We start from the raw sequence: 22,813 nt of genomic DNA on the forward strand, positions 1-22,813 counted from the left end.
AGGGAGGGGAAACTATTAGGGCATTTTTCATGCGGCACACGACAGCGGCTTTAGCAGCGGACGTAATTGCATTTTTTAGATATGGATGAAATGCCGATAATCACTTTTCGTTTCGAATCAGTGCGAACAGGATGGAGGAAAGCATTGATCCTGCTTTATTTTTTTCATTAAAAAACGAGGGAGGTTTTGTTTGTTGGTTAAATTCAAGCGGGGAAGAAGGAAACATCAATGAGCAGAGCGGCGATTGGAATGCAGCGCGCGCGCCTCTGGATCTAATCGCATTTGAGTTCTTTGATTTCCTCCATTAGGCTGCCTGTAGAGCATGCAGACAATGTGAGGAGGTGCTGTTTCGCTGGCTGAGCCCAGCGCGGCCGCTCCGAGGGGCGAGACGGATGGTGAAAACATCGCAGAGACAGAGAGTCAAAGAGAGGAGGGATGGGGGGGGGGGGGAGATCTGGGGTTGGCCGGTGGGGGGCGAACGGAGGCACGGGTGGGGGATGATGAGAGGAAAATTCGGAAACAATGGGGCCAAGTTGGAGGATGAAAAGGAGACTTTTTCCTCTCTGCCTCCGTTTCTATTTCATCCATTGGATAATGGGTCTGCTTGAGAGCAGCGGCTCCTCGCTCTCCTTGAACTTACACACACCTACACGGATACACACACACACACACACACACACACACAGACACACACACACACACACCATTACATGTATCAGCACAAGTCCCACAGTGTGGATTAGAGGCTCCGGCACAGGTGAGCTGAGGGGGCGTCACCTCTGAGTTCGACCGCGGCCTGCTGTGAATTAGGCTCCATTGACCAGAGCAGAAAACCCCCTCCCCACCACCCTCCCATCCAGCTCAGTGCGCACAAGGCCAACTTTTTTTTTTTTTTGTTGGCTGGCTGTCTGGCTACACCGCCCCCCTCCTCCACCTCCCTCCCCCACCTGTATCCTTTTACTCAAAACAGCCGACCGCTCAGTGGCGGCGGCCTGTCACAACAGCCGATGGACAACCGGTGCTTACGGTGTCGTCCCGGCGCCAGCATTTAGCCCCGGACCCCCGAGGAGAAATGGCCAATCTCCATTCTGCACCAATACCCTTGTGATTGCCGCAACCGTTGTCTTTCTGTGCCTTTCGCCGAGGTGAAAGCAATATTCCTTCTCTCACACACAAAAAAAAAACAAAAACTAAAAACTAAACAACAGAAATAAATGTCTGGTTAAGTTTACACCCTGGCAGCTCCGTCCAAACAAAAAGGGGGCTTGAATTTTCTAAGTTACGATCTTGTTTCTTTTTTATCATCTGGGTCACTGCTGTCTGGCAAGAATCCAGACGGCCTCCAAAAGAAAGTATAGTGGACCCCCTTTATGGGCTCCTCGTTCCAAAGCATGAAAGATGATAATGATAAGATCCCCGTCACCATGGGTGGGGAGTTTAGAATCCAGACAGAAATAAAACGGAAAATGCACCGCCGTCTGGCAGCATGATTTAAGATAGCGTGCCCGCCACTGCGGCCAATAAATCAGCGAGGCATCTGCTGTAATTTAAGCACATTCCTTGGGCATGTCTGCTAACAACTGTATCTTGTTTACACCCCTCAGTCAAAAAAAGGCCTGCTTGTCTCGGCTCCCTGGGATTGTCAGCCCCGCCAACATCTGCAAAATAAATCACTCTGAGGTTCTCTCCCGTCCTCACCGTGGGAATAATTAATGTTTCGACACACTGCAATGTGTCTGAATCACCTGAGGTCTTCCCGCTCGGGCAGGCTTACCCCAAAAAAGAACGGATGCTGGAGCTGCAGGTGATCTCGTTTATTAACGAGGCGTTTCATAGGAAAAAAAAAAAAGAGAGGGAGAGAGAGACAAGCGAAAAGGCTAAAATAACGAAGCACCGATTTATTCCGTGTTTATGAAGCAAACTAATCCTCTTTTCGCAAGCCAAAACGCCGCTAATGTGAGCGCTAGTCTTCCCGGCGTGACCCGGCTGTGAACAATGACGCCTCTCTGGCCGCCGCGCTTCCTGTGTACACAACGTGTCATCCCGTAATCCCGCCAGCAACACGCTAATCTTATTACTTTTTTTTTTTTTTTTTTTTGCACTGCAGTTTGGCTTAATTTTTATCCAATGAGAGCGAAGAGCAAACAGAACCCATAGGTATCAAAATGGACAGCGAGGCGGCGACTCCTGCGCGGAGGAGTCAGAGTGGATGAGTTTATAATCAGTCAACTGCGAGAGATGGACATCGATCTGCCGCTGCTGCTGCTGCTGCTGCAGATTTTTCTTTCCTCCAAATTTTCTGCGGCCTTCACAACACGACCACCGAGTATTTGCTTTGTTTACCATTTTAGACGTTTTGATGAATGTTTCCCCCCCACCCCCACTCCCTCCCTGCTCGCGATGTTTCCTTTGATAAGAGAAAGAAAAAGCAGCAAATACCACGAAAAACCAGGACAGGTTTCTTGATTATTACATCTACACCGTCCTCGGCCCGAGGGGGAAACCTTCAATTAGCTGTCACACAGCGCGGGTGCGTCGACTGATGTTCTCTGAAGTGCTGCCAATAGTTGCGACGGACTTATTCATAAACGGCCCTCCGCCAGATTCGACACCCACACGTCGTTGGGTTTACATACAATTTGCCGCGCTGCATCTGGGCAGCAGCGCTGTTATTATTACCTTTGGGGCCGCAGGATGGAAATTTAATGACAGACAACGCATGCGTTTCAAAGGAAGCGATTGCGCGCAAGTCTGCCGTTACAGCGGAGTGACGGATGGAAAGCGACAGCGTGCGCGTTTTCTGTATTATGCTTAATGGCTTCACTTCCAGTAGGCACCGTGTGGTTGTTCATCAGGGCAATGTTTCATAGGCATTCCCAGGTGCTGTTTATCTTCGAGAATAGCGAGAGGCGGGGGGTGGGGGGTGTTAAGGGAACCGAGATGTAGCATTTGTTTCAGCTAATTTGCCCCATAAATTGTTAAAAAGCATTAATAGGCCTCATCTGTCTCCCTCCTTCATCCCCCGTAACGTCGTTCGTCGAGACGCCACTCGCAAGATTTACCTCCACTCTCCTCCAGTCTTCCGTTTTAAGCCGGAGCCCCGCTAAAAGCAAAAGAATTGCGCATTTCAAACACCATGAAATGCAACTCCTGGGTGGTAATCGCCCCCTAATGGAGGAGGAATTGAAACATTTACGGCACCTTGGCCGACTCGATGGCTGTTCCTGCCGCCACTGGGACGACGTGTCGGATGGAAACTAAACGAGTAACTCATCAGCTTTCAAGTCATTTCGGCAGCAGAACGTGGGGTTAATTGAAACAAGGTGCTGAATGGTGGAGAAAGAAGAGAATTGTAAATTGTTTTCGCTGCAGACGCGGCAGCCGAACCGAAGGTTTCTTCGATCCCCTCGCCTTCCGCCCCACCGAGTTCACGTGGAAATGAGGCGGCTCTTGAGCGCGACGCGGCGGGCGGTGCGGCCCTGCGATGCGCTGGCGTTGCATTTCAAACGGCGGCGCATGAAGGGAAATTGAATTACGCGTCTTTCACCTCGTGTCACATTTTGTGTCCGTGGCGAGGAGAGCGGCCGCGTGATTGCTTGCGTGTCGGCAGTAAATATGAGGAGAGCTGAGTGGAAATTTGTGTAATTTCCCACGAGTCGTGTCCTTGGGAGGGCAGCGTACAGTGTGGAATCCATGTCTTGGGGAAGCGGGGGAGGGGTGGAGGGAAGACCTAATCGCTGGATTATATTATTTACAGCCGTCTGCAGTTTGACACTTTCCTTCATTTCCAACGCAGTGATTCATTTGGGGGCGGGCACACCCATACACACACACACACACACACACACACACACACACACACACACACACACACACACACACACACACGTGTGCACGCTCTCACACAAAGAATGGGACCAAAGTAAAGTGCGCAGACGAAGCAGCTGCCAGACTACAGCCTAGTCTTTTTTTTTGTTTTTTTTTTCCCTCTCTTCTCTCTCAGCCTCCTCTGTACTGTACGTGCCTCAAATTTCAAGCATTAACTCCAAGAGCGGCGTACTCGCTGGGCATTTAGTGTTGCGCGTGCGCGCAAGATGACTATTTCAGAGCTGTCTGCACACACACGCACGCGCGCGCACACGCAACGTCGGGCACATACGTCGGCAGGCAAGCACGCGAACCTGATTAGAGGAACGCACAGACACAATAATCAGGCCCGAGCGAAATAAATCTCCTCAAAGGCGCGTGTCAGGCAGTGATGTGGGACCATTGTGATGTCTGGGTAATAATTCTTTTAATGCGACCGTGTTTCGCAGCCGGTCTGTAATCAAACAAGAGGCTGCGGATCCCCTCGGCTACGAGGCTCAGCGTAACCATAATCACCCACCCCACCCCACCCACCCCCCACTCCCTCTCGCGATTCTCCCCCTCCCCCCTCCTCAATGTAAAACAACTCTTTGCGACATTTTAAATCATAACCCCAGGTTGGCTGCTGCCCACATACTTGCTCGCTGACAGCGGAGATTTGGCTACTCGTCGCACAGCAGCGGCGGTTGACTAGCAGCTTGGGAACGGGAGCAAATGTTATCTCAGGGTGCGTTTTAGGTCCGGGGGGGATAAAATGTTCTACCTTGTCTGGGAAGCAACTCAACCCCCCCCACACCCACCCCGCAATGTCAGAGTTTGGACTGGAGAGGAGGCACACAGATGGGCCGATCACGTTTCAGCGGAAACAGGTGACCCGGTGGGCTCACGCTGTGCGCGCGTTTACTGCCACCGGACACTGGGCGGTTTTGGGCGCGATCCCACCATGTAACACCAGAGACACGGCGAACATGGCTGTAAACTGTCATGCGGGGATTTCCCTGCCCCCCCTTTTTACTGCCTCGAGATAAATTCACCCGCTGTCGTAACCAAGAACGAGGGCGAGGGCGGTTGAGAAACGCAGACACGGTGACGTCGTGGTGTGTCATTAAACGGCAGCGTAAGGGAGAGTCCGCCGGAGGAATGGGAAGAAGGAAATATGACCCCGAAGAAGGGGAGTCCACTAGTCAGAAGCTAATCAATACGCTGCGATAACGAATTCTAGACATTGGCAAACTTTGAGACAACAAAGCTGGGATTATAAACTAACCTACCACTGGTCACCGCAGATCACATTAGAAGTTTGGAGCCATTTCTTGTGATTTTTTACCAAGCAAGAGTTGTTGGATTTTGTCTTGTTTGAAGGACACGTTGAGAAGCTTAGCAACTTGTTATTTATTACCTGGCACAAAATCCCATTTTTTTCTGGTTTAAGAAAAAAACTATTGAAAAGAAAATTCTCAAAAACCCCCCCAAAAAAAAACAAACACTGGGGTAGTGAGTGATTTGTATGTGAGTGATCTACATCTTTGTCCGGCCACTGTGTGTGTATATGTGTCTGTGTGTGTACGCACAACAGGAAGCACAGCTGAGGATTTGTCTAAATCCTGTCATTTGGTAAGCGCTGCTATCATCGGGGCATGATTTGAACAGTCTGACCAAAAGCTTTAGCCCGACTTCAGTAGGGGAGCCAAAGCGACGGCACATACTGTTTGACTAGACACGCACGCACACACTGAAATGCAAATATCCAGATGTAGGGCACGCTTGGCAGAGGAGGAAAAGCCTGAGAGGAAAACAACTTAAGACTACCGACGGAGGAGGGCTGGCGAGAGAATTTGGAAGCAGGTTAAGAGGAGGCGAAAGGAGTGGCAGAGAGAGAGACAGGAAGTGGGGCGAAATGACGGCTGGAGACAAAGAGACAGAAGCGAACCGACAGAGAGAAGACGGGTGTAATGATACGCCGGAGGGCCAGGGAAACAAAACAAGAAAAAGCTGTTTTTGCAATCAGTATCCTGCTTTTGGACACCAGGGTGTCCATTTGGGGAATCTGACAAGTGCCTGCTTTGAAAGATGGGGCTTTGTCAAGGCAAATTTGCCAATTTTAATACAACCAGATCAGCGCTAAAGCGCTCGTGACAAGCTCCTGAAAACATTAAAGTGTTATTTTTATTTTTTCCCCGGCCCTTCAAACGGATTAGTTGGACGTCTAAAGTGGCCATATCAGCCTCTGTTCTTTCTCCCTGCTTTGCCTCAAAAAACGTTGCCACGTACAAGTTGACCTCTGTGTAAGCACCGCAGCAGACAGGAATGAATCATAGCAGTGCTTATTAGGCAGCTGTATATTCATCAGACTAGAAGAGGTGAGCTCTCCAGTGACTGCTAATGCATGAGACTCGTGAGCATCTGTAGCAGGGGAGCTTTTTTTATTATTTTTTTTTTTTTGCAATGTTAAGCACTTTCGTAACGTGCAAACTACCTGCTATTCTTGTGGCCGCATGCAGAGTTTTTCGAAAGCTAATTGCCAAGTAGCCTGGGCGAAAGAGTGCCTTATAATCTCCAACAAATTGGTTCGCTTTTCTCTCTGCGAAATATGTGATTTGAAGGGGCGACAAAGGGTGAAACTGGATGCAAATGTTTTGATGTGTGAGCAATTAAAGAGGTCACCTTGACTCTTTCGTCGCACCTGTTGGTAGCAGGTGCGACGAAACTTGTTTGAAGTCTAATTTTGTGACAGGGGATGCGTTAAACCTTGGTGGGGCTCACCTGTATCCCATTTAGTGGTCGAAAACAGTGTGCACACTTGTCGAGGGGAAATCATTTTTTAAAATTAAAAGAGTTGGTATGATTATGGAGCAGTTTTGGGTACAAATAAAGACTTCAATGAAATTGGGGTACATTTTGTTTTCCATGGGGATACATCATTTAAAATCAATTCAACCAACACTTGGACACGCAACGCAAATAAGTTCCTCTTTTTGTGACTGCCTGCACAAATGAAGGACTAAATGCACCAAGCGGCGGTGAGACTGTGTGGATTATGGCACTGTCGGTCAAAGCCAAAAGAGGGACTTACTGACCCATTTCATGTCCACTTCTAGCGGAGCCGCATTTTGGACGTGACCCCCATCCATCCCCTCATAATCCTACAAGAGATGATCTCGCCTCGACACGAGCAACATGATTGGACGTGACAAGAACCCCACTGTCTGCCGCGTGGGGTCGAAGCGTCACTTTGATGTGACTGCGTTCCATGACAGAGTGAATTTTGTGACGCAGTTGTTTGTGCACTTGAAATGCAGTTTAGAAGACAGAGAGTGTGGGCGATGCAGAGCGACGTGACATCAGGCATAGCGCGTCAATCTGTCTATACTTTTCTCATCTTCAAGCGCATGCTTGGAATTCTTTGAAGGGAACTCGTGTTTGACTTAACACCCTGCAGATCTTCGCTGGTTTGATTCGGCCTGTTAACAGAACTTTTAACAGTCGTAATCGGCTGATGGAAGGATGTGCATGTGTCAGGCTGTATTATCTCGGCGAAGGTGAAATGTTCTTTGAATCCCTTTTGTTTTCTCTTTTTATCTGCCCGTCTGAAAATAAAAAAAAAGTTTCTTTTTTCTTTTATTCAGAATGGTGGATAAAAAAAAACCCTCCCTTTAACTTCTATCACCAGGCAGGCAAAGGCTGTTACACTGCCTAGTGAAGCAGGCGCTGAGATGAGCATCAGGATATCACCAAGAGGACACCCAGTGACAGCTAGGGGGAAAAAAGTGCCATCATTTATGTGTCAACCTCAGCGATGTGGGAGGACAAGTTTATTGACATCTTGATGATCATCCTGGACCATTCTCCCTGCCGCTCATCGACTGCAATTCAACATACATTAGTCAGCAGCGGGGCCAGACCCATGTCTCATTTGTCAGGAAGAAGGAAGTGGGCCGTGTTGACATTAAAATAAAAGATGCGCGAAGAGAGACGGCCTGAAGAGCAGATAGAGCATGTCAGGTAATGTTTGTATCTGAACATGATCTACAGAGGAGGAAGTTTGTTCCGCTGGGTGCCTGGGAGGTCTGACTGCGAGAACAGAGATATAAATTGTTGTCTTTGCACACAAACAACGCAAAGAAAATGTCATTTTGGACCCTTGTAAATACATTTTGAGTTCCTGTTCGGAAATATAACACGCAGTGTCATAACATGCAGTTTATTCTAAGAATCCGTGTGTGATATCCTGTTGGTACATAAAGTCTGGAAATGAGAATACAAACACATTGAGCCTGCGGTATCTCATTTAGTTATACTGAACTGTATCCTATCAATTTTTCGCCCTGCACACTAAATCTCTCTCTCGACCTGGATGACATCCTTTGTCGCAGGGAAGCTTGCCACAGCTTGAATTGTTTTGACAAAGCTCCACTGGTTGAACTCGGTTTATCTGCTCCTGCCCATGCCCTGTAATGTGAAAGTGGACGTGCAAACACATTAACAAATATGGAGCTCGGGGATAAGCTGTGGGAAAGTTGCTTGACCTCTGCTGCTCATCACTGGCTACGCTGGGCATGACGTGGATTTAGGACTCTGGGTGTGGAAGGGATTAGGATAATTACTGGTATTATATTCTCATTGTGAGAACTATCACAGGCCTCGGCTAGTCTGCCCTCAGCGCTTGACAGATACATTTAAAACATAAACTGCTGACGTGACCCTGGATGACTGATCCGTCTCCCTGGTGTGTACCGTCACTTTCTCTTTCTCCAGTCTGCCGGCTCATTTAACAGCCGATAAAAGATTTGGAATTTCAGTCTAACTTGGGGGAACGATCTCACCTTGCCGCTGGCTAGACTTAGCACCTGTCCAGCCATGTATGTTTCCAGAAGCGAAAATATATCTTTCTGTCCCTGTCTTATTCTCTGAAGAAGGGACATGCTAGCAGGGGTCCCTTGAGCCTTAGCATCGGGGACTCAGGGAACGCCCGGATGGTAAACCTTCACAAATCCCTGAGATACTGATCCCTCATGATATGGTAACTGGCTTCAAGGTGTTGTTTACCAAGGAGCCCTGCTCATTTCACCCCCCCGAGATAGTTTCCTATACTCCAAGGCTTTTCTAACGTGTCTAGCACGTATTAGAATCTAAATAAAAAATCAGCTGTAACACTTAAATATGGACAAAGGGGCGAGCAAAGAAAAAGCTAAACTTATGATTTCAGCAGCATAGCTGGAAGTTGTGTTGCCTGCAAAAACAAATTGTTATGGTGGGGATGGGTGCTCTCCTTACCATGTGCCGGATCGGGCAGGCCAAACTCCAGATTGTACCTCAGGATGTAAAAATTATTCCACACATAGAGCTGGTTGTCTCGCGGATTGTATTCCACAGCTGCAATGTACTGGTACTGGTTGGGAAAGTGGATATCCACGTATTCCCCGCGGTTCTGCTTGGTGTTATAAATGTAATCGATCAGGCTCTTGCTGACCTCGCTCTCGTTGTCTTCATAGGTGGAGCGCACCACATAGAGTACTCCACAAACCATGAAGGCATTGGAGGCTGAGCGCTTGTCATAGGCCGTGTCCCAGGTCGCCTCAAAGCGGAGGGTGTAAGGGTTCAACTGGCTGATGACCATCATGCCATTGTTCTGCTCGGTGGCATAGATCACCCACAGACCGTTCTCGTCTACCGCCAGGTCAATGTCTGTCTTACCACCCCACTTGTAAGGGGACGTGTCGTGGTAGTTGGCGTTGTTGATGATGGCTTCGCCACTTTTGATTCGAGTCCGCAGGTCGAACTTGACAATGTTGCGGGTACGCTCCTTGTTGAAAAACACCGCCCCGTCGTAGACCACAAATCCTGTCCCATCTACCCGGTGGGGAAGCTTGTAGGTTATGGTTTGTCGACCGTTTTGGAAGTCGTCTAGGGAGGAATACTCAATTAGAGTGTCTGTCCTATACGGAGTCCAAGGCATGAAGTAGACTTTGTCACCGGCCTGAAGAGGGTCTTTGCACCAGGCACCGGCTTGTTGCTCCGCTTCATATTGAAAGGAAGGCTCATCGACAGCTTTCAGAGTCCCAGGACAAAGAAATACTAGTAGTGGGAGAAAAATAGAATGAGAAACAGCCACAGGTTAACAAGTGAAAAACAGGAGATGCCACACAAAACAAAACAAGAGTCATGTAACCTTAAATGTCTTCATTTTTGTATAATTGGTTGTCCATGAGGAGTGGGGACAAACACACATTACAGAGTGGCCAAAAACACAACTAACAGCTATAGCCAATATTCACAAGCAGATTGAGGATTTTGATTGTGTGCATAAAAAGGAAAAAAGAAGGGATAAGAAAGTCATTAAGCAGAATGTTTAAATGTATAGGTTTGTCTGAAACAAAAGGAAGCTTGGCTTTATAGGCATTTACTGTGGCAAGTAGAGCAGAACTGAGGGGGAACAGAAGAGAAATAAAACATAAAGGAACAATTGGTCCTGTAAACAAAACAAACAAATAAATAAATAAATGAATGCAGCCAACTTTAGTCACTTGGCAACATACAGGAGAAGTTATGAGAGAGCAGAAGTCAGCGGCCTCCGCAACACGTTTATATGTACTCTGAGGTATATGTACCACCATGTCTACAGTATATACCTGAGAGGCATTTCAATATGAAGTGGTGCGACTGTCTCAACCATTAGAATTTAGGTAACAAAAAAAAAAAAAAAAAAAAAGAACGTAAAGGAAAAAAAAAACTCCCCTTCATGGAGATTCTCTTTTTTGATTTGCTCTGGGGGTATAAGACGCGCAAAGGATCGACGAAGAGCAGCAAGTGGTCAGGTGAGAATAGTGAGGACAAGAGTGAGGATGGGGAGGAGGGCTCTGAGAGAGAGGGGATAGTAGAAATCAATAGCTTGGAGGAAAGGCCCAAGAAACACTGTTACCACAGCATGCTATGCAATAGGGTTTGGAAGCCAGGCAATATGAAAATCTGCTGAGCAGCAAAAAAGACTCCAGGGAGAATGGAGAGAGGAAGCCCCCAATGGACTGCAGCCAATACCCCCAACCCCCCCCCCCCCCCCCCCCCCATTTACATTTTTTGGCTGCCAGTGTGCTGTCTTTTTCATCGCCAGCCCCACTTCCCTTGTTGCACTACACTCGCTGCTAACATTACTGAAGGGGGGTGGGGGGATACTGAATACTGAGATACTGAAGACAGCATCTGCGATGCGTTAGTCAGGGCCACCAAGGGAAAATAGGTAGTTCACAGCCAGATGCCACAAAACAAGGAGCTAGGATTCGGATCGTGTCTGTTATTTACCTTTTTGCTCCACTTCTATTTTAAGCGTTGGAAGAGAGAGTGAAAGGGTTGCAAAGGGGGAAAAAAAGAGATTAATATGAATTAGCTGTCATTGCTATGGTTACATATGCCAAAACAGGTTATGAGACAAGGACAAAACGAACAGGTAGACCTATTTCGAGAAAATGGTAGAGTTGTGGAAAAATGCGCTGAGGCACAGTCACAAGGGTCCTGTCTTAGAGAAATGGTTCAATTAGCACATAGAGACCGGATTCAACAAGACAGCTGGTTTGCAGCGGATGGTGGGTGGATTTTGTCCCTGTAGAAATTTCTCTGGCTGATGGATAGCATTATTTTTATTTTGTTTGTCTGGTAAATATATCAATCCTTTTCACAAGTCTAACAGTAATTAAGCTAAACAATATGACGGGAGCTGAGTTGTGTGAATGATAGTTAAAGCCATATTGGTTTTCCGTTTTGAGTCACAATATTTGGAACCATGTCCCGCTGAATGGCTCAATTTTTTTGTTGATAACCAGAACAAAATAGCTGCTGAGTTTGTTTCCTCCGATCCACCCACCACTGTAAACCAAACCCAACATTAGAAAATTGCAAATGTATGATTGTACATATTTATATATATATTTTTAAAAAAATAGACAAATATATGAAATCAAGACAAAAATATATTATTTTATTATTTTATAAAGCCCCAGAAAATGTTCCTACATCAAGCTCTTGTTCTTGCTTGTCTTTTAGCTGCACAGACACAACAATTTTTAGCCTTATGAAGAAAACAAGTAATTAGTGTAGCTTGATGAAGTAGAGTTGATTAGCATAACCGGAAGTTAATGTTAAAACATATTTAATTCCACATCTAATTGCGCGTTTCTGTTTTGCGAAACAACTCATTAACGAACAAGGGTTTATTGAAACAAGGCACTCTGAAGGAAATTGAGAATCTTTACTCTGTCCATTTATCTGAAACATGCATCATGGATATATTTAGCAAATTCAAATAATCTAAAATTATTTATATCCATCAACTCCAACAACAAGCTTTGTTTAGAGTGGCTGACCAGGACTCCACAGGAAAGATTCTCCTTCGGCTGGCACAAAGCCTTGGTCAGACTCGGAAAAGATTCTTTATCGGTTCTCGGCATCACTACCACGCACTTGTCCTCTGTGCAACACTGCTCTCTTTAGCCACTGGGAATGTTTTCAGTGTGACACATCCGTGGCAGACTGACAGTGCCGACTGAGATCAAATTTGGCCCTGCCAGTCGGACATGAGTTGAACTGAGGGCTGCGTGAGTCTGATGCAGAACACAGGTTGTATATACTTAGCCAATGTTAATGCTAATGTGTAATGCAAATTTGTCCTTTGATGGTTGGAAAGGAACAAACTGGGGTTAAATTGCCTGAAAATTCCCGCAGTCTGGGCCAAGATTTGCTTTAGAGGTAGCAGGCTAAACGATCTGGACAAGGCAGCTCTAAGAAACACTTTAATTAGAAGCTTCTCATTTTACAATTTGTGCCTTGTCTTATTTGCTAATCAGATTACTGTGGCGACTCACCTTCATATGTTGTATAGAGCTAATTAAGAGCGTTTAATAGATGATTTAGTGGACACTCTGGCTTTCCCTGTCCATTAGCATGTAATGAAAGTCCTCTCAGGTTTAAAAAAAAAAAATGGTTGTAGGATCAGCTACATGATTTTGCGTTGGTTATTAAATACACAACATGCAATCAATCACTTGTAGCTGATTTGCAAATGATTAAGCTTCTCTAACCTATTTTAATGTAGTTTTTTTTTCCTCTTGTTGTTTTTTTCAGGCATACCTTCTGCCTTCCTGTTTATTCTTTCAACAACACAGAGAATTGTTCTTCAGGTCTTTGGTAGATTTTGCTCTGCAATTCAGACTTAGTAGCAGACACAAATTTATAAATCATTATTGCATATATTTCAGGCCACTTTGTACCCTGGAATAACAGAAATCACAAAAAGGCTTCGCTGTGAATTCATCAGCGCCTCTGGCTCCAATTCATCAAGGTTCATACAAAAATTTGATTACGCTCTAATTGTCGAGTCTGACCGAGGCCTCATTACCAAACAAAGCGATGAAAACTTGAGATTCATAATAATCCTCAAACAAATGTGCGGCATTCTGGGGAAGACATTAAAAACGTGTTGGAGCAAACTAAGAGATCAAACAAAGACAGGCAGCCAACAAATTGAACAACAACAACAACAAAAAAGACAGACATTTGAGTTCCCGGAAGTCTCCTCGGGGGGGGGGGGGGAGGAAAAAAAGCGAGACGACACACATGTGTGGCGGAAAAAGAGGAGGACAGAAAGACAGAGATGGCGAAAAGGAAAACCTGGAAGGAAGAGGAGAGCACATGGCGGAAAAACCTGATGGCGTTAGAAGAAATGTAAAAATAGCAGTCAGAAAATCGGTCAGTGAGTGAGGAGAGTGAGTCAGAATGCCGAGAGGTTTCCTGCAGATTGCACAGGGGAAGGGAGAAGAGTCAGTCATCTTTAACACGACAACATTGAAATAAGCAGACAAGAGACGACACAGAACCCAGACGAGATGTCCCTCAACCTTTTTTGTCTGTCTAGATGAGCGAACGCTAGTTTGTATGCTACCAGGACGACTACAGGCAGGGGATCTCGACAGCGAGGCTTCCCATCATGACGCGGATGAGTGTCTGCAGCCGACAGCTTGCTCGGCAAGGCTTTGTGTGTGCTGAACGAACACCAAGCGCACAGTTAAAAAAAATAAAAACATAAAATCAAACACCAAAAGGGGACCCAAATCAAAAAACATCCCGCTGTTACAGCTTAACCACAATATTCGTAATCTGGCCATCAGTGTCGCACGGGGGCAGCTGGTTTACTGGCATTAGAATGTGATGAAAAATGAAAACACTCGAAAAGAGGAGTGTTTTATGCCCGCCGGCATGACTCTGCAGTTCTGCGAAAGGTCAAATAACTGCAGCAGATTCAGTGTTTTGTGTTTTTTTTTTTCTCTTCGTCATGTTCCTTTCCTCCTCCTCCTCCTCTCTTCACTGTTTTGAAAGCTCGGCTCACACTGAGCGAGCCCGGAGATAAAATGTCACGGCTTTCGTGTAGCCTGATTCGAGCAAATGCTCGAGCTAATTTCGGAGGGCGGTTTTAGTGCCAGGTGAAAGCCTTCTCGCTGAAACGTGAGCTTAAGGCGGCTAATGAGGGCAGTTCATGACAAGGATCCAAATTATGAAGCCGCAAGGATGAAGTAGCAGAGATGAGGGCTGCAGTGCTCCATGCAAGACCCTTCTGCACAAAAGCCAAAAATCCTAAATCGCTTGTGTGATGACGCGTACCAGTCTCTGCCGTGGTGTCCTTGGGCAAGACACTTTCACCACATTGCCTTGTACGAATGTGAGCGTTCTGTGGCGGTCGGAGAAGCCCCAGGAGAGCTGCGGCTACACATGTACACTAGCTTACCAGCACCATTATGTCAATGCATAAATATTCCAATGTCAAGCACTTTGAGTGGCCCAAAAATCTATTGTTATTATTATTAACCAAAGAGTCAGACACTGTAGACTAAATTTGAAAGGCTGATATAAAAAAACAAACCTACTGCTGACAGGATTTCTTTTAAGGACTGCTGGTGAAATTCAGTGTGACGGTCAGACTTAGCGGGGCAGCGGCTACATGTGGAAATGAGGACACTGTCTGTGGTCTCGTCCTTGGATCAGCTTAATGGGGATTTAATGCATTTTCTTCCAAAAAAAAAAAAAAAAAAAAAAAACAACTTGTCAAGACTTGTACCCAAGAAAATCCAGGGGATCCTATAAGCTTCAGACGCAGCGGCGTGTTTGTTTAATCACACAACTCAGTATTTGGCCCACGTGTTCCATCCCTTCAGAAAAACTGTGTCGGCCCCACCCCCCACCTTCCGGTCAACTGTAACTGTAAACTGTAAAAAAAAAAAAAAAAGAAAAAAAGAAAAACCTTGATAAAAGCTTAATAATAAGAAAAGTGTAACAACTGTGCGGCGACTCTCACTACGCAAAAATAATCTGGGAGGTGTGAATACAGATTTTGTCCGCAGGGGGAAGAAGAGGAGACGGAGGTCTGGTGCAAGGAGGGGACACAGCACAGCACGAGTCTGCCAATCACGGTCTAACACGGGTCACAACAAGGCTTGAGTGGGGGGTCAAGGCTGGACTGGGCTTCGTGTGGGCTGGATCAGACTGGGAGAACACGAAGCACTTACCGGGGCAGTTGCGATAGGGTACATTCTGTGTTCTTGCTCCTACTCTGCTTGGGCATGGACCTTAAGAAGCAAAAGAAGTAGACGGAGCTACATATGACATATATGTTCTTTTACAAAAAAATAAAAAAAAACTGCTTGGAGGTGAAGTGAGCAGCTGTTTTCTCTTCTGTTTTTGTTATATTGAGAAAGACTTTTCCCAGACCAAGAGTCCTTGAGCAGAGGTTGTGTGTGTATTTTTCTTAAACACAATAGCGTTGCATCGCTCCCTCTGTCTCTCTTGTTTCCTTGGTGTGAGAAGAAAGGGCAAACAAAAAGACAATCTGAGCAGAGGGTGGACCGGAGTGCACCGCGGACGGGGGGGTGGGGCTAATCCTGATATTAAAGGTTTCAAGTTAACGCAGCAAGATGCACGTTCAATGAGGCAAGTGGAAGTTAACAAAAAACAAAGAAACCAAAGAAAACAACAACAACAACAGCAAAAAAACAACAACAACAACAACAACAACAAAACAAAGAACCTACAAGCTGTAGAGGCATTTAAGGGGGAATCTGACCAGCTCAATAAAGTGGACTCAAGCACTAATTATCTCTTACTCCATTTTTAATCACAGGTCCTTAAAGCCTCGGAGAGGTTAACCTTTAAGTTGTAATGAGTTTCACCACCTAATGATGCTCACTAATGCATTCTGATTTGACACTAAGCCCGGCAGCTGAGAAGGATGCAGCAGTAGTAATGAGCAATGCTGAAGAAAGGAGGTGATAAAAAAAGTATGTTTTATCTCCTTTGATTTCCAGCTTCCCTGAACATGCAAACTCCAAGACAGATGCAAGCGTTCCTACTTCGCATCACCCAAAGACGGCGGCGTTGGGAAAGAGTGGAGAGAGCGGCCGACAGCTCCTAATCCTCCCATCACTCCTAATTATTCCACCTGATCAGCGATTCTGGCGAGTCATCCAAATCTCTGCCGTTAATCAGTTTGCTAAAGGTTACACGGGGGAGTCCCCCCCACGGCCCCACCGCCTCCGCAAGTTGCAAATGAAGGCGGCAGCTTAAAGGACAGGGGGCAATCTAAAGATTGTTTGGGAGCCGAGCGTCGATGAATATTTCAGCGTGACAAAATGTTAACGCTGTCTCTTTAAATGAATTATTGCCTTGTTGACTCTCGAGCGGAGCCATTCTGCGGCGTTGCGTAATCAAACATCTGCCAGCGCACTCGCCAACACCTGTTGTCTGGATGTATATGAAGCTGTTTGCGGTGCGCTGCAGGGTTGTTGTTTTTTTTCCGTTTTTTTTTTCCCCCTTCCGGAGAGAGAATTCTCCGGAACAAGACTTGAGTAATGAGGCAGCCAACCGCGGCAGTGAGTCAACGTGACGTCTTTTCCTATATTCTGCTGCCTCATAACCAGGCTCGATGATCCTCAGCAAGTGCCGGACGAGCGCATCAATAATAAAAGCAGAACAGAAGTAGGCTCCAGAGGTTTCACGGGCCTATATCTAATGAAAAGGTCATGGTGTGACACAGATGGAGGAAAAAACAGGGGTCAAAGGAAAAAAAAAGAAGAAGAAGAAGAAGAAATGGGTGCTGGTAGGTGCCTCGCATGGAGAAGAAAGACTGTCTGGACGAGGGCGAGATGGGGCCAGACACCGGGAGAGACGAGGGGAAGATCGGAAGTGCGGTTGGAGGAGGAGTGAGGAGGAGGAGGAGGAGGAGGAAGAGGAAGAAGGGGAGGGGGAGGGGATCGGCTCAATCTTATGGCAGAGAGGTCATACTTACTGTAGGGCACACACTCATACTGGACCTCCAAGTACTTGTAGGTCCCCGGGCAGGGGTCAGGGAAGACGTCCGAACCTGTGATGACGATGCACTGGGTCCGATTGTTGCATCTGGCGGAGGGAGAGACAGAGAGACGGAACGCCGGGTGAGAGGCAGAAATCCAATTGAAGCCAATCAGAGGAAGAAAACGAAAAGATGCAAGCAAACAAAGACAAGAGCTGTTGACTTTACAGCGCTTTAAATGTCCATGAAAGGGGGACAGATCGGCGCACGCCTGCATGCAAATAGGGCCCGTTCACGCAGGACTGATTACAACTGCATCAGAGGCTGATTTGCATGGACTGAACAAAGCCTTTGCCTGTTGAGTCCCAACAGGTCTGACTGAAATATTTGCTGCTTGTTTTCTGCACACGACTGTTTTTTGTTTGTTTTTTTCATCGCTGCCTTCCACCCTGAATTCAGGTGACCGCCGTGTTGTCAAGAGTGAAATTATGATAATGACATCAATATCCCGGGCAGAGGATCCCTGCTAACTGAGGGGGATTTAAAACGCTATTGGCAATGCGAGGAGTCGGATCAATAAGTCCATTCTGCTGATCTAGCAGGGACCAGAGATAATATTTGTTCCTGCTTCCTTGCGGACCGCTGTACCCATTTACAGCAGATCATTGGTAAATATATTATCGGCTTGCCTTGTGTTGTGCTTTGGGTTTTTTTTTTCCCTTTTGTTTTGGGCTTGCTGAGGTAATCAGAGCTCTGTGTCCAAGTGTTATTAATATATTATTGCGCAGCAGCGTGGAACAGTGTGGAGCTGCCTGCTGCTGAGGTGTGTGGCGCTGGATAAACAACACGGCGAGATGGAAATTGTGGCTTTAGATTGTAAACAGAACGCTACTGTGAGTATATAAACGGTTTGCATACTGGGCTTTAAGGTCCATGACACATTGGACACACGATTGCACGGTACCAGAAATCTACATAAATAACATTTTTCTTTTCTTTTCTTTTCTCTGTGTAATGATTGGTTTTAGTTTGAGGGTCACATTTCAAGCATCAACTTACAATTTAGACTAGCCTACTGTTTAAATCTCTGGAAATAAAAAGTCAAGAAATAAGAAAGCACTGTGCTTGTTTTGCTTTCGCTGGATTGAAACTAAGAAAAAAAAAAACTTTTGCGACGTCACAACAGGAGTTGTAATCCCACTGCTACTGAGGCAGGTGTTCATTTCGCCCTGTGAGGCTGACTGACGGCTGCCTCAAAGATAATAAACCCTCAGTCTTTTTGCGAGGCTCTAAACAGAGGGCTAATCATGCTGTCCGCTGTGCAGTTTGTTTTGGACGATCAGTCACATGAGTTGTGTTGACGGCACGAAAAATGTAGACGTGAAGAAATGTGTAATGTGATCTTTTAATGTGTCTGGATGAAACCATTCTGTTTTGTTGACATTTACTATCTGTGTGCGTCTGTGTCTGTGGCCCACTGAGAAGATTGCGAGCATGCTGTATTTGATTTCGCTGAAATAATGTTTTGCAAATAAAACACGCAGCTCGGCCCATAATGCGGCACCTTTTCTACCACGCTATTAAATGAGCTGGCAGCGCTTCCTGTGTAATATATGGTCACTCAGACGATTCTTCCCCCTTTGCTCATGCATAAGAACATCGTTGCGGCTGCGCTATAAATTACGGCGCTTTATCTAACGCATCTAGCGAGGTTGGGGAAATGAATTCCATTCAATATGGAGCAAAAACGAAATCAGAAAATAAAATTAATGGCTCTAATGAGACGCGGGCCTGCCATCATTTTTTCGGCAAATACATGAAACAACAAGATGTAAGCACAAGAGAGAAAACTCATATTTCTTTTGAAACAATGTTGACATAAGTGCTGATAGGTCCTGCTGATATATTGCCCTAATTTCAGAGCTGTGGAGCCGGGGTGCCCTGATCTACGGGATTGTTTGACTGCGGCTTCCTCTCATCTGTGAAACATAGGCATCTCCTGAGACCAATTGAAAAAAAGCCCTAATGACTTCTGCCATGCATCGTCCTAGCCTTCAATTTCAGAGGGAGCATGTAATTGAAATTCCTCCCATAAAAAAGTTCAGCATTTCAGGCCTGCCAGGGCACAGGTCTCAATGTGCACGCTAATTAAATACATGTAAAATATGATATCTCCGACTATCCTTTGATAGTCTGAGGCTATACAGTAATTAATCATGTACATAATGAATATTAAGTGAAAGGAAGAGTTTCCTCACTTTCCTCCCGAGTGAAACATTCAATACCTCAGGATCTCACTGAGGCAAATGTGAGAGAGGACTCATTTATTTCACTGCGTAACGCGCCAGTGAGGATAATTAGCCGGCCATGGAGCGAGGAGAATTCACCAATGCTTTTGGGGGAAAAATGCAGCGATTCAGGTCGCAGTCCCTTTGTTTTTGTTGTAATATAAAGTGCATTTAATAAGCCAAATCCAGATGAAAATGTGTTTTTCTTATTTAAGTTTTCTTTATTTTTTTACAATTAATCTAGCATTATCAAACACAAAGTAAATAGTTGAATTTAAAACAAAAATGATTAAAAGTGTAATAAATATGTTACATGTAAAATGTAATAAAGCCACAAATTCAATCATTCTATTTACAAGAAACAGATTCTTACAACGTCGGACCAGTTTTTTCTTGTATACAACTACAAAAAAGCGCTGAGCGTCATTGTTTGATTTTTCTGCCAGTTCCTTCCTCACTCTGTGGCTCTCTGGATGTAATCCCGTCACATCTCTGACCTTTTTTGTGGAGGCAGACATCAGCACAATTAGAGTGTCATTGAAAATGCAGCTTGGATTCGATGCAAATCCCCTTTAGAAAAAAAAAAAAAAAAAAAAAGAGCAGCACTCCCCACTGACAGCGTGGATGGGGTGCGATAGGATGCCAACAAGGTGTAACTGATGGCACTCGTGATACCGGGGACCGGCATGCAATTTAACCTTTTCCACCGCCATCATTAGCGGTGCTGGACAGAGGGATGAGCGGCTAAATGATGAATTACCTTCGAAATGAAAAAAAACTCAATTTCCAATAACAATTGCAGTTAAAGACATTACTTGACTCTAAAAGGCAGGATAACTCACCAGTGCCCGAAATTCAGTTGTTTTTCCACTATAACCGACCTTATAAAACAGACGGTAGCTGAGTTTAGAGGAAGAAAACTCAGTCTGGGAGGAGAGTCAGATCAAAGACAAAATGTTTTTGTCAACATGTCAATCAGAATATTCTGATCTCACACAGCACATTTGAAAAGACATTTCATTTCACAGTGAGAAGAATGCCAAACTGTTCAAAAGATGGGAATGCAAGTGGCTGTGTCAGTAGCTACTAAGCTAGCGCGCCACAAGGCTGCAATGGAATATTTTTTTATTTTTTTATCAGGCATCTGAAACTAAAAACTGGGCCAGAAACGTCAGAGCAGCACTGAGGACAGACAAAGACTCTCTAACACCCTGTAAAAGTGGCTCATGTGACATGTGACATGTGATTCATGTGACTGGAGCCTTTTGAAAAGAGGGCTGAGGTGCCTCCTAATTTCTGAAACCCAGATTGCCTTGTGCCTCCCCCTCCGCCCACTCCATCCATCTTCCAACAGCAGGATTCATTCTGGAGGCCTCAGCAGCCACTTGTAATTCAAAATATATATTAAAAAAAAATAAAAGGCATCGGCAGAAAAAAACAATTGGCGTGCAACCGGAGGAGGAAGATGACATGAGTGAGGGGAGCACATTAGAGGAAAAGGCACAATCTACTTCCTGGTGCTCCCAGTTTGAATTTCAATCAAATTAGCGTCTCTTAAACTCAAAGTGACCCGTCTGGCTCCATTTCATCTGAAATGCTGATGAGGTTCATGGCACAATTATCAAGGCAGACATCTCTCTCAAGAGGCAAGCCTGTTGATAGCAGACAGGCCATAGAAAAATTAAATCATTTCCAGGGCCATGAAATGGCGGAGACAGAAACAATCTGTCGAGGGCGAGACAACAAACACGCAGAGAGAAAACACACGCCCGCACATCCGAGCGTATAATCGGTGCTAATATTCGTACATTGAGAACATCTTTTTTTTTTTAAAGGGGTTTGGCCAAATAACGTTGCAGGGGAAATAGGTCGTTAGACGTTTGCCATTAGCGTCCCTGCTTTTAACTCGGGATCTGACCTAACGTCTGGCCAGGACTTGTAATTGCTATCACATGCTTGTGTTTACGCTGTGTTTACTGGAGCTGCCGGAGGGGCTCAACGATGGGGTACCAGGCAAACACTGGGCAGCCTCGCGTCCGTCCATCTCGCATATTGATTTTCAAAGCAGCTAGCGGTAAATCAGCGCCCAGCCGCTCTGGGGTCGAGGCGAATATCGTGTGACACTGTGTCAGCCTGAAGGTCACCCTCGCAAGACAGTCGACGCAACTGCACCTCCACCACCACCGACGGATCTGAAGCCACAAAAAGTCCTACATCCACCACAGCACGCTAGCTCGCTAACGGAACGCCTCGTACGAAGCCAGCGGGAACAACTGTACAAATACTTACGATCAAAGCGGCCTCATTAACCCGCCTCCTTCAACATGCAAACAATATAACCAGGGTAAATTTCTGGCCAGTGCCCTTGACTTGAGACGCCTCCTTAGTTGGTCCCTCTGGGTTGTTGTGTGGCTGCCGGCTGCCCCTCAGGGATGAGTGCAGGTACAGACGCAGCCCTGTTTTTGCACTGATGATCGTGTGACAAATAAAGATTTGTCTCTGTTGTGAAAGCTCTACATTTAGTGCTGCTCATGCACTAAATGTAGAGCACTAAATGTTTTGCAGCAATCCAATTTAGGATTCATGACCTGCACATCAATTTGAGAAAGCTAATTTAATGTTTTGGGAAGAATTATAAAAGTCCGGAACACAATTTAACGTGACTCTTTCTCTGAATGACATGAAGGTCTACTTGACTGAAGTCTTTGGAAAAAAAAAAAATTTTTGACTCCACTCCATGATTTATTAGGGGTTTCTTTGTGTTGTTTGCTGAGGTTGCAGCTGTCCACTGTCAATAAGAGAAATGTTATCTCTCTCTTCCGTGTGCTGACCAACCGCATCAACCGCCTGATGATGAACGGCACATCTAAAAGCAGTTTCATTGCTGGTGAACTTGTGTAGGCCCCTGTGAAACTACTGGGCTGACTCTGGATCGTTATAAAATCTTAATCTGCCGTGCTTTAAATAAACACCAACTCCACGTGTGCAGAGAGGAAGAACAAGGCAGAGTGCTGTCAGGCGGCAACAATGCTGCTCCTCTGAGAGCCTCGCAAGCAGTCCTGTCACTGATATAAATAGTGGAGGCAGCGTCATTCAGTCTCTTGAACTGCCTCACTTTTATTGGCCAGAATGTAAAAAAACAAAAAAAAAAAAATGAAAAATCAAATTAAATACAAAAATCCCACAGCTGATTACAGTCCTTTATTCAGATTTAACCAACACTGTTATCTTATTGGTGTATTGGTAATAGTCTGTTACATTCGAGCAAAGTGCTCTCCATGTGTGAGTTTGCACACTGTGCGGAAAGAAGCTGCAGACTTGAGTTCATCCTAAT

At 45.6% G+C, this 22,813-nt stretch overlaps 1 protein-coding gene across 14 annotated transcripts in view; it reads right to left on the bottom strand.

Moving 5' to 3' along the window:
• Window positions 1-22,813, bottom strand: part of adgrl2a (adhesion G protein-coupled receptor L2a) — a 92,487-nt gene that overhangs the window by 27,521 nt on the left and 42,153 nt on the right. For 7 of the 14 annotated variants that reach the window (XM_076022634.1, XM_076022636.1, XM_076022638.1 and 4 more), the window contains exons 4-6: window positions 17,189-17,298; window positions 15,414-15,473; window positions 9,142-9,942 (exon numbers count right to left, since the gene is read on the bottom strand). In XM_076022634.1, coding sequence (XP_075878749.1) covers window positions 9,142-9,942; window positions 15,414-15,473; window positions 17,189-17,298 — 971 coding nt within the window. The remainder of the gene's footprint in view (window positions 1-9,141; window positions 9,943-15,413; window positions 15,474-17,188; window positions 17,299-22,813) is intronic. The other 7 variants (XM_076022635.1, XM_076022644.1, XM_076022643.1 and 4 more) reach the window with 1 other exon arrangement.

The sequence above is a fragment of the Nelusetta ayraudi genome, unplaced genomic scaffold, assembly GCF_046127955.1.
Source record: "Nelusetta ayraudi isolate G7.1 ecotype Tasmania unplaced genomic scaffold, CSIRO-AGI_Nayr_v1 ptg000013l, whole genome shotgun sequence".
Taxonomy (NCBI): Eukaryota; Metazoa; Chordata; class Actinopteri; order Tetraodontiformes; family Monacanthidae; genus Nelusetta; species Nelusetta ayraudi.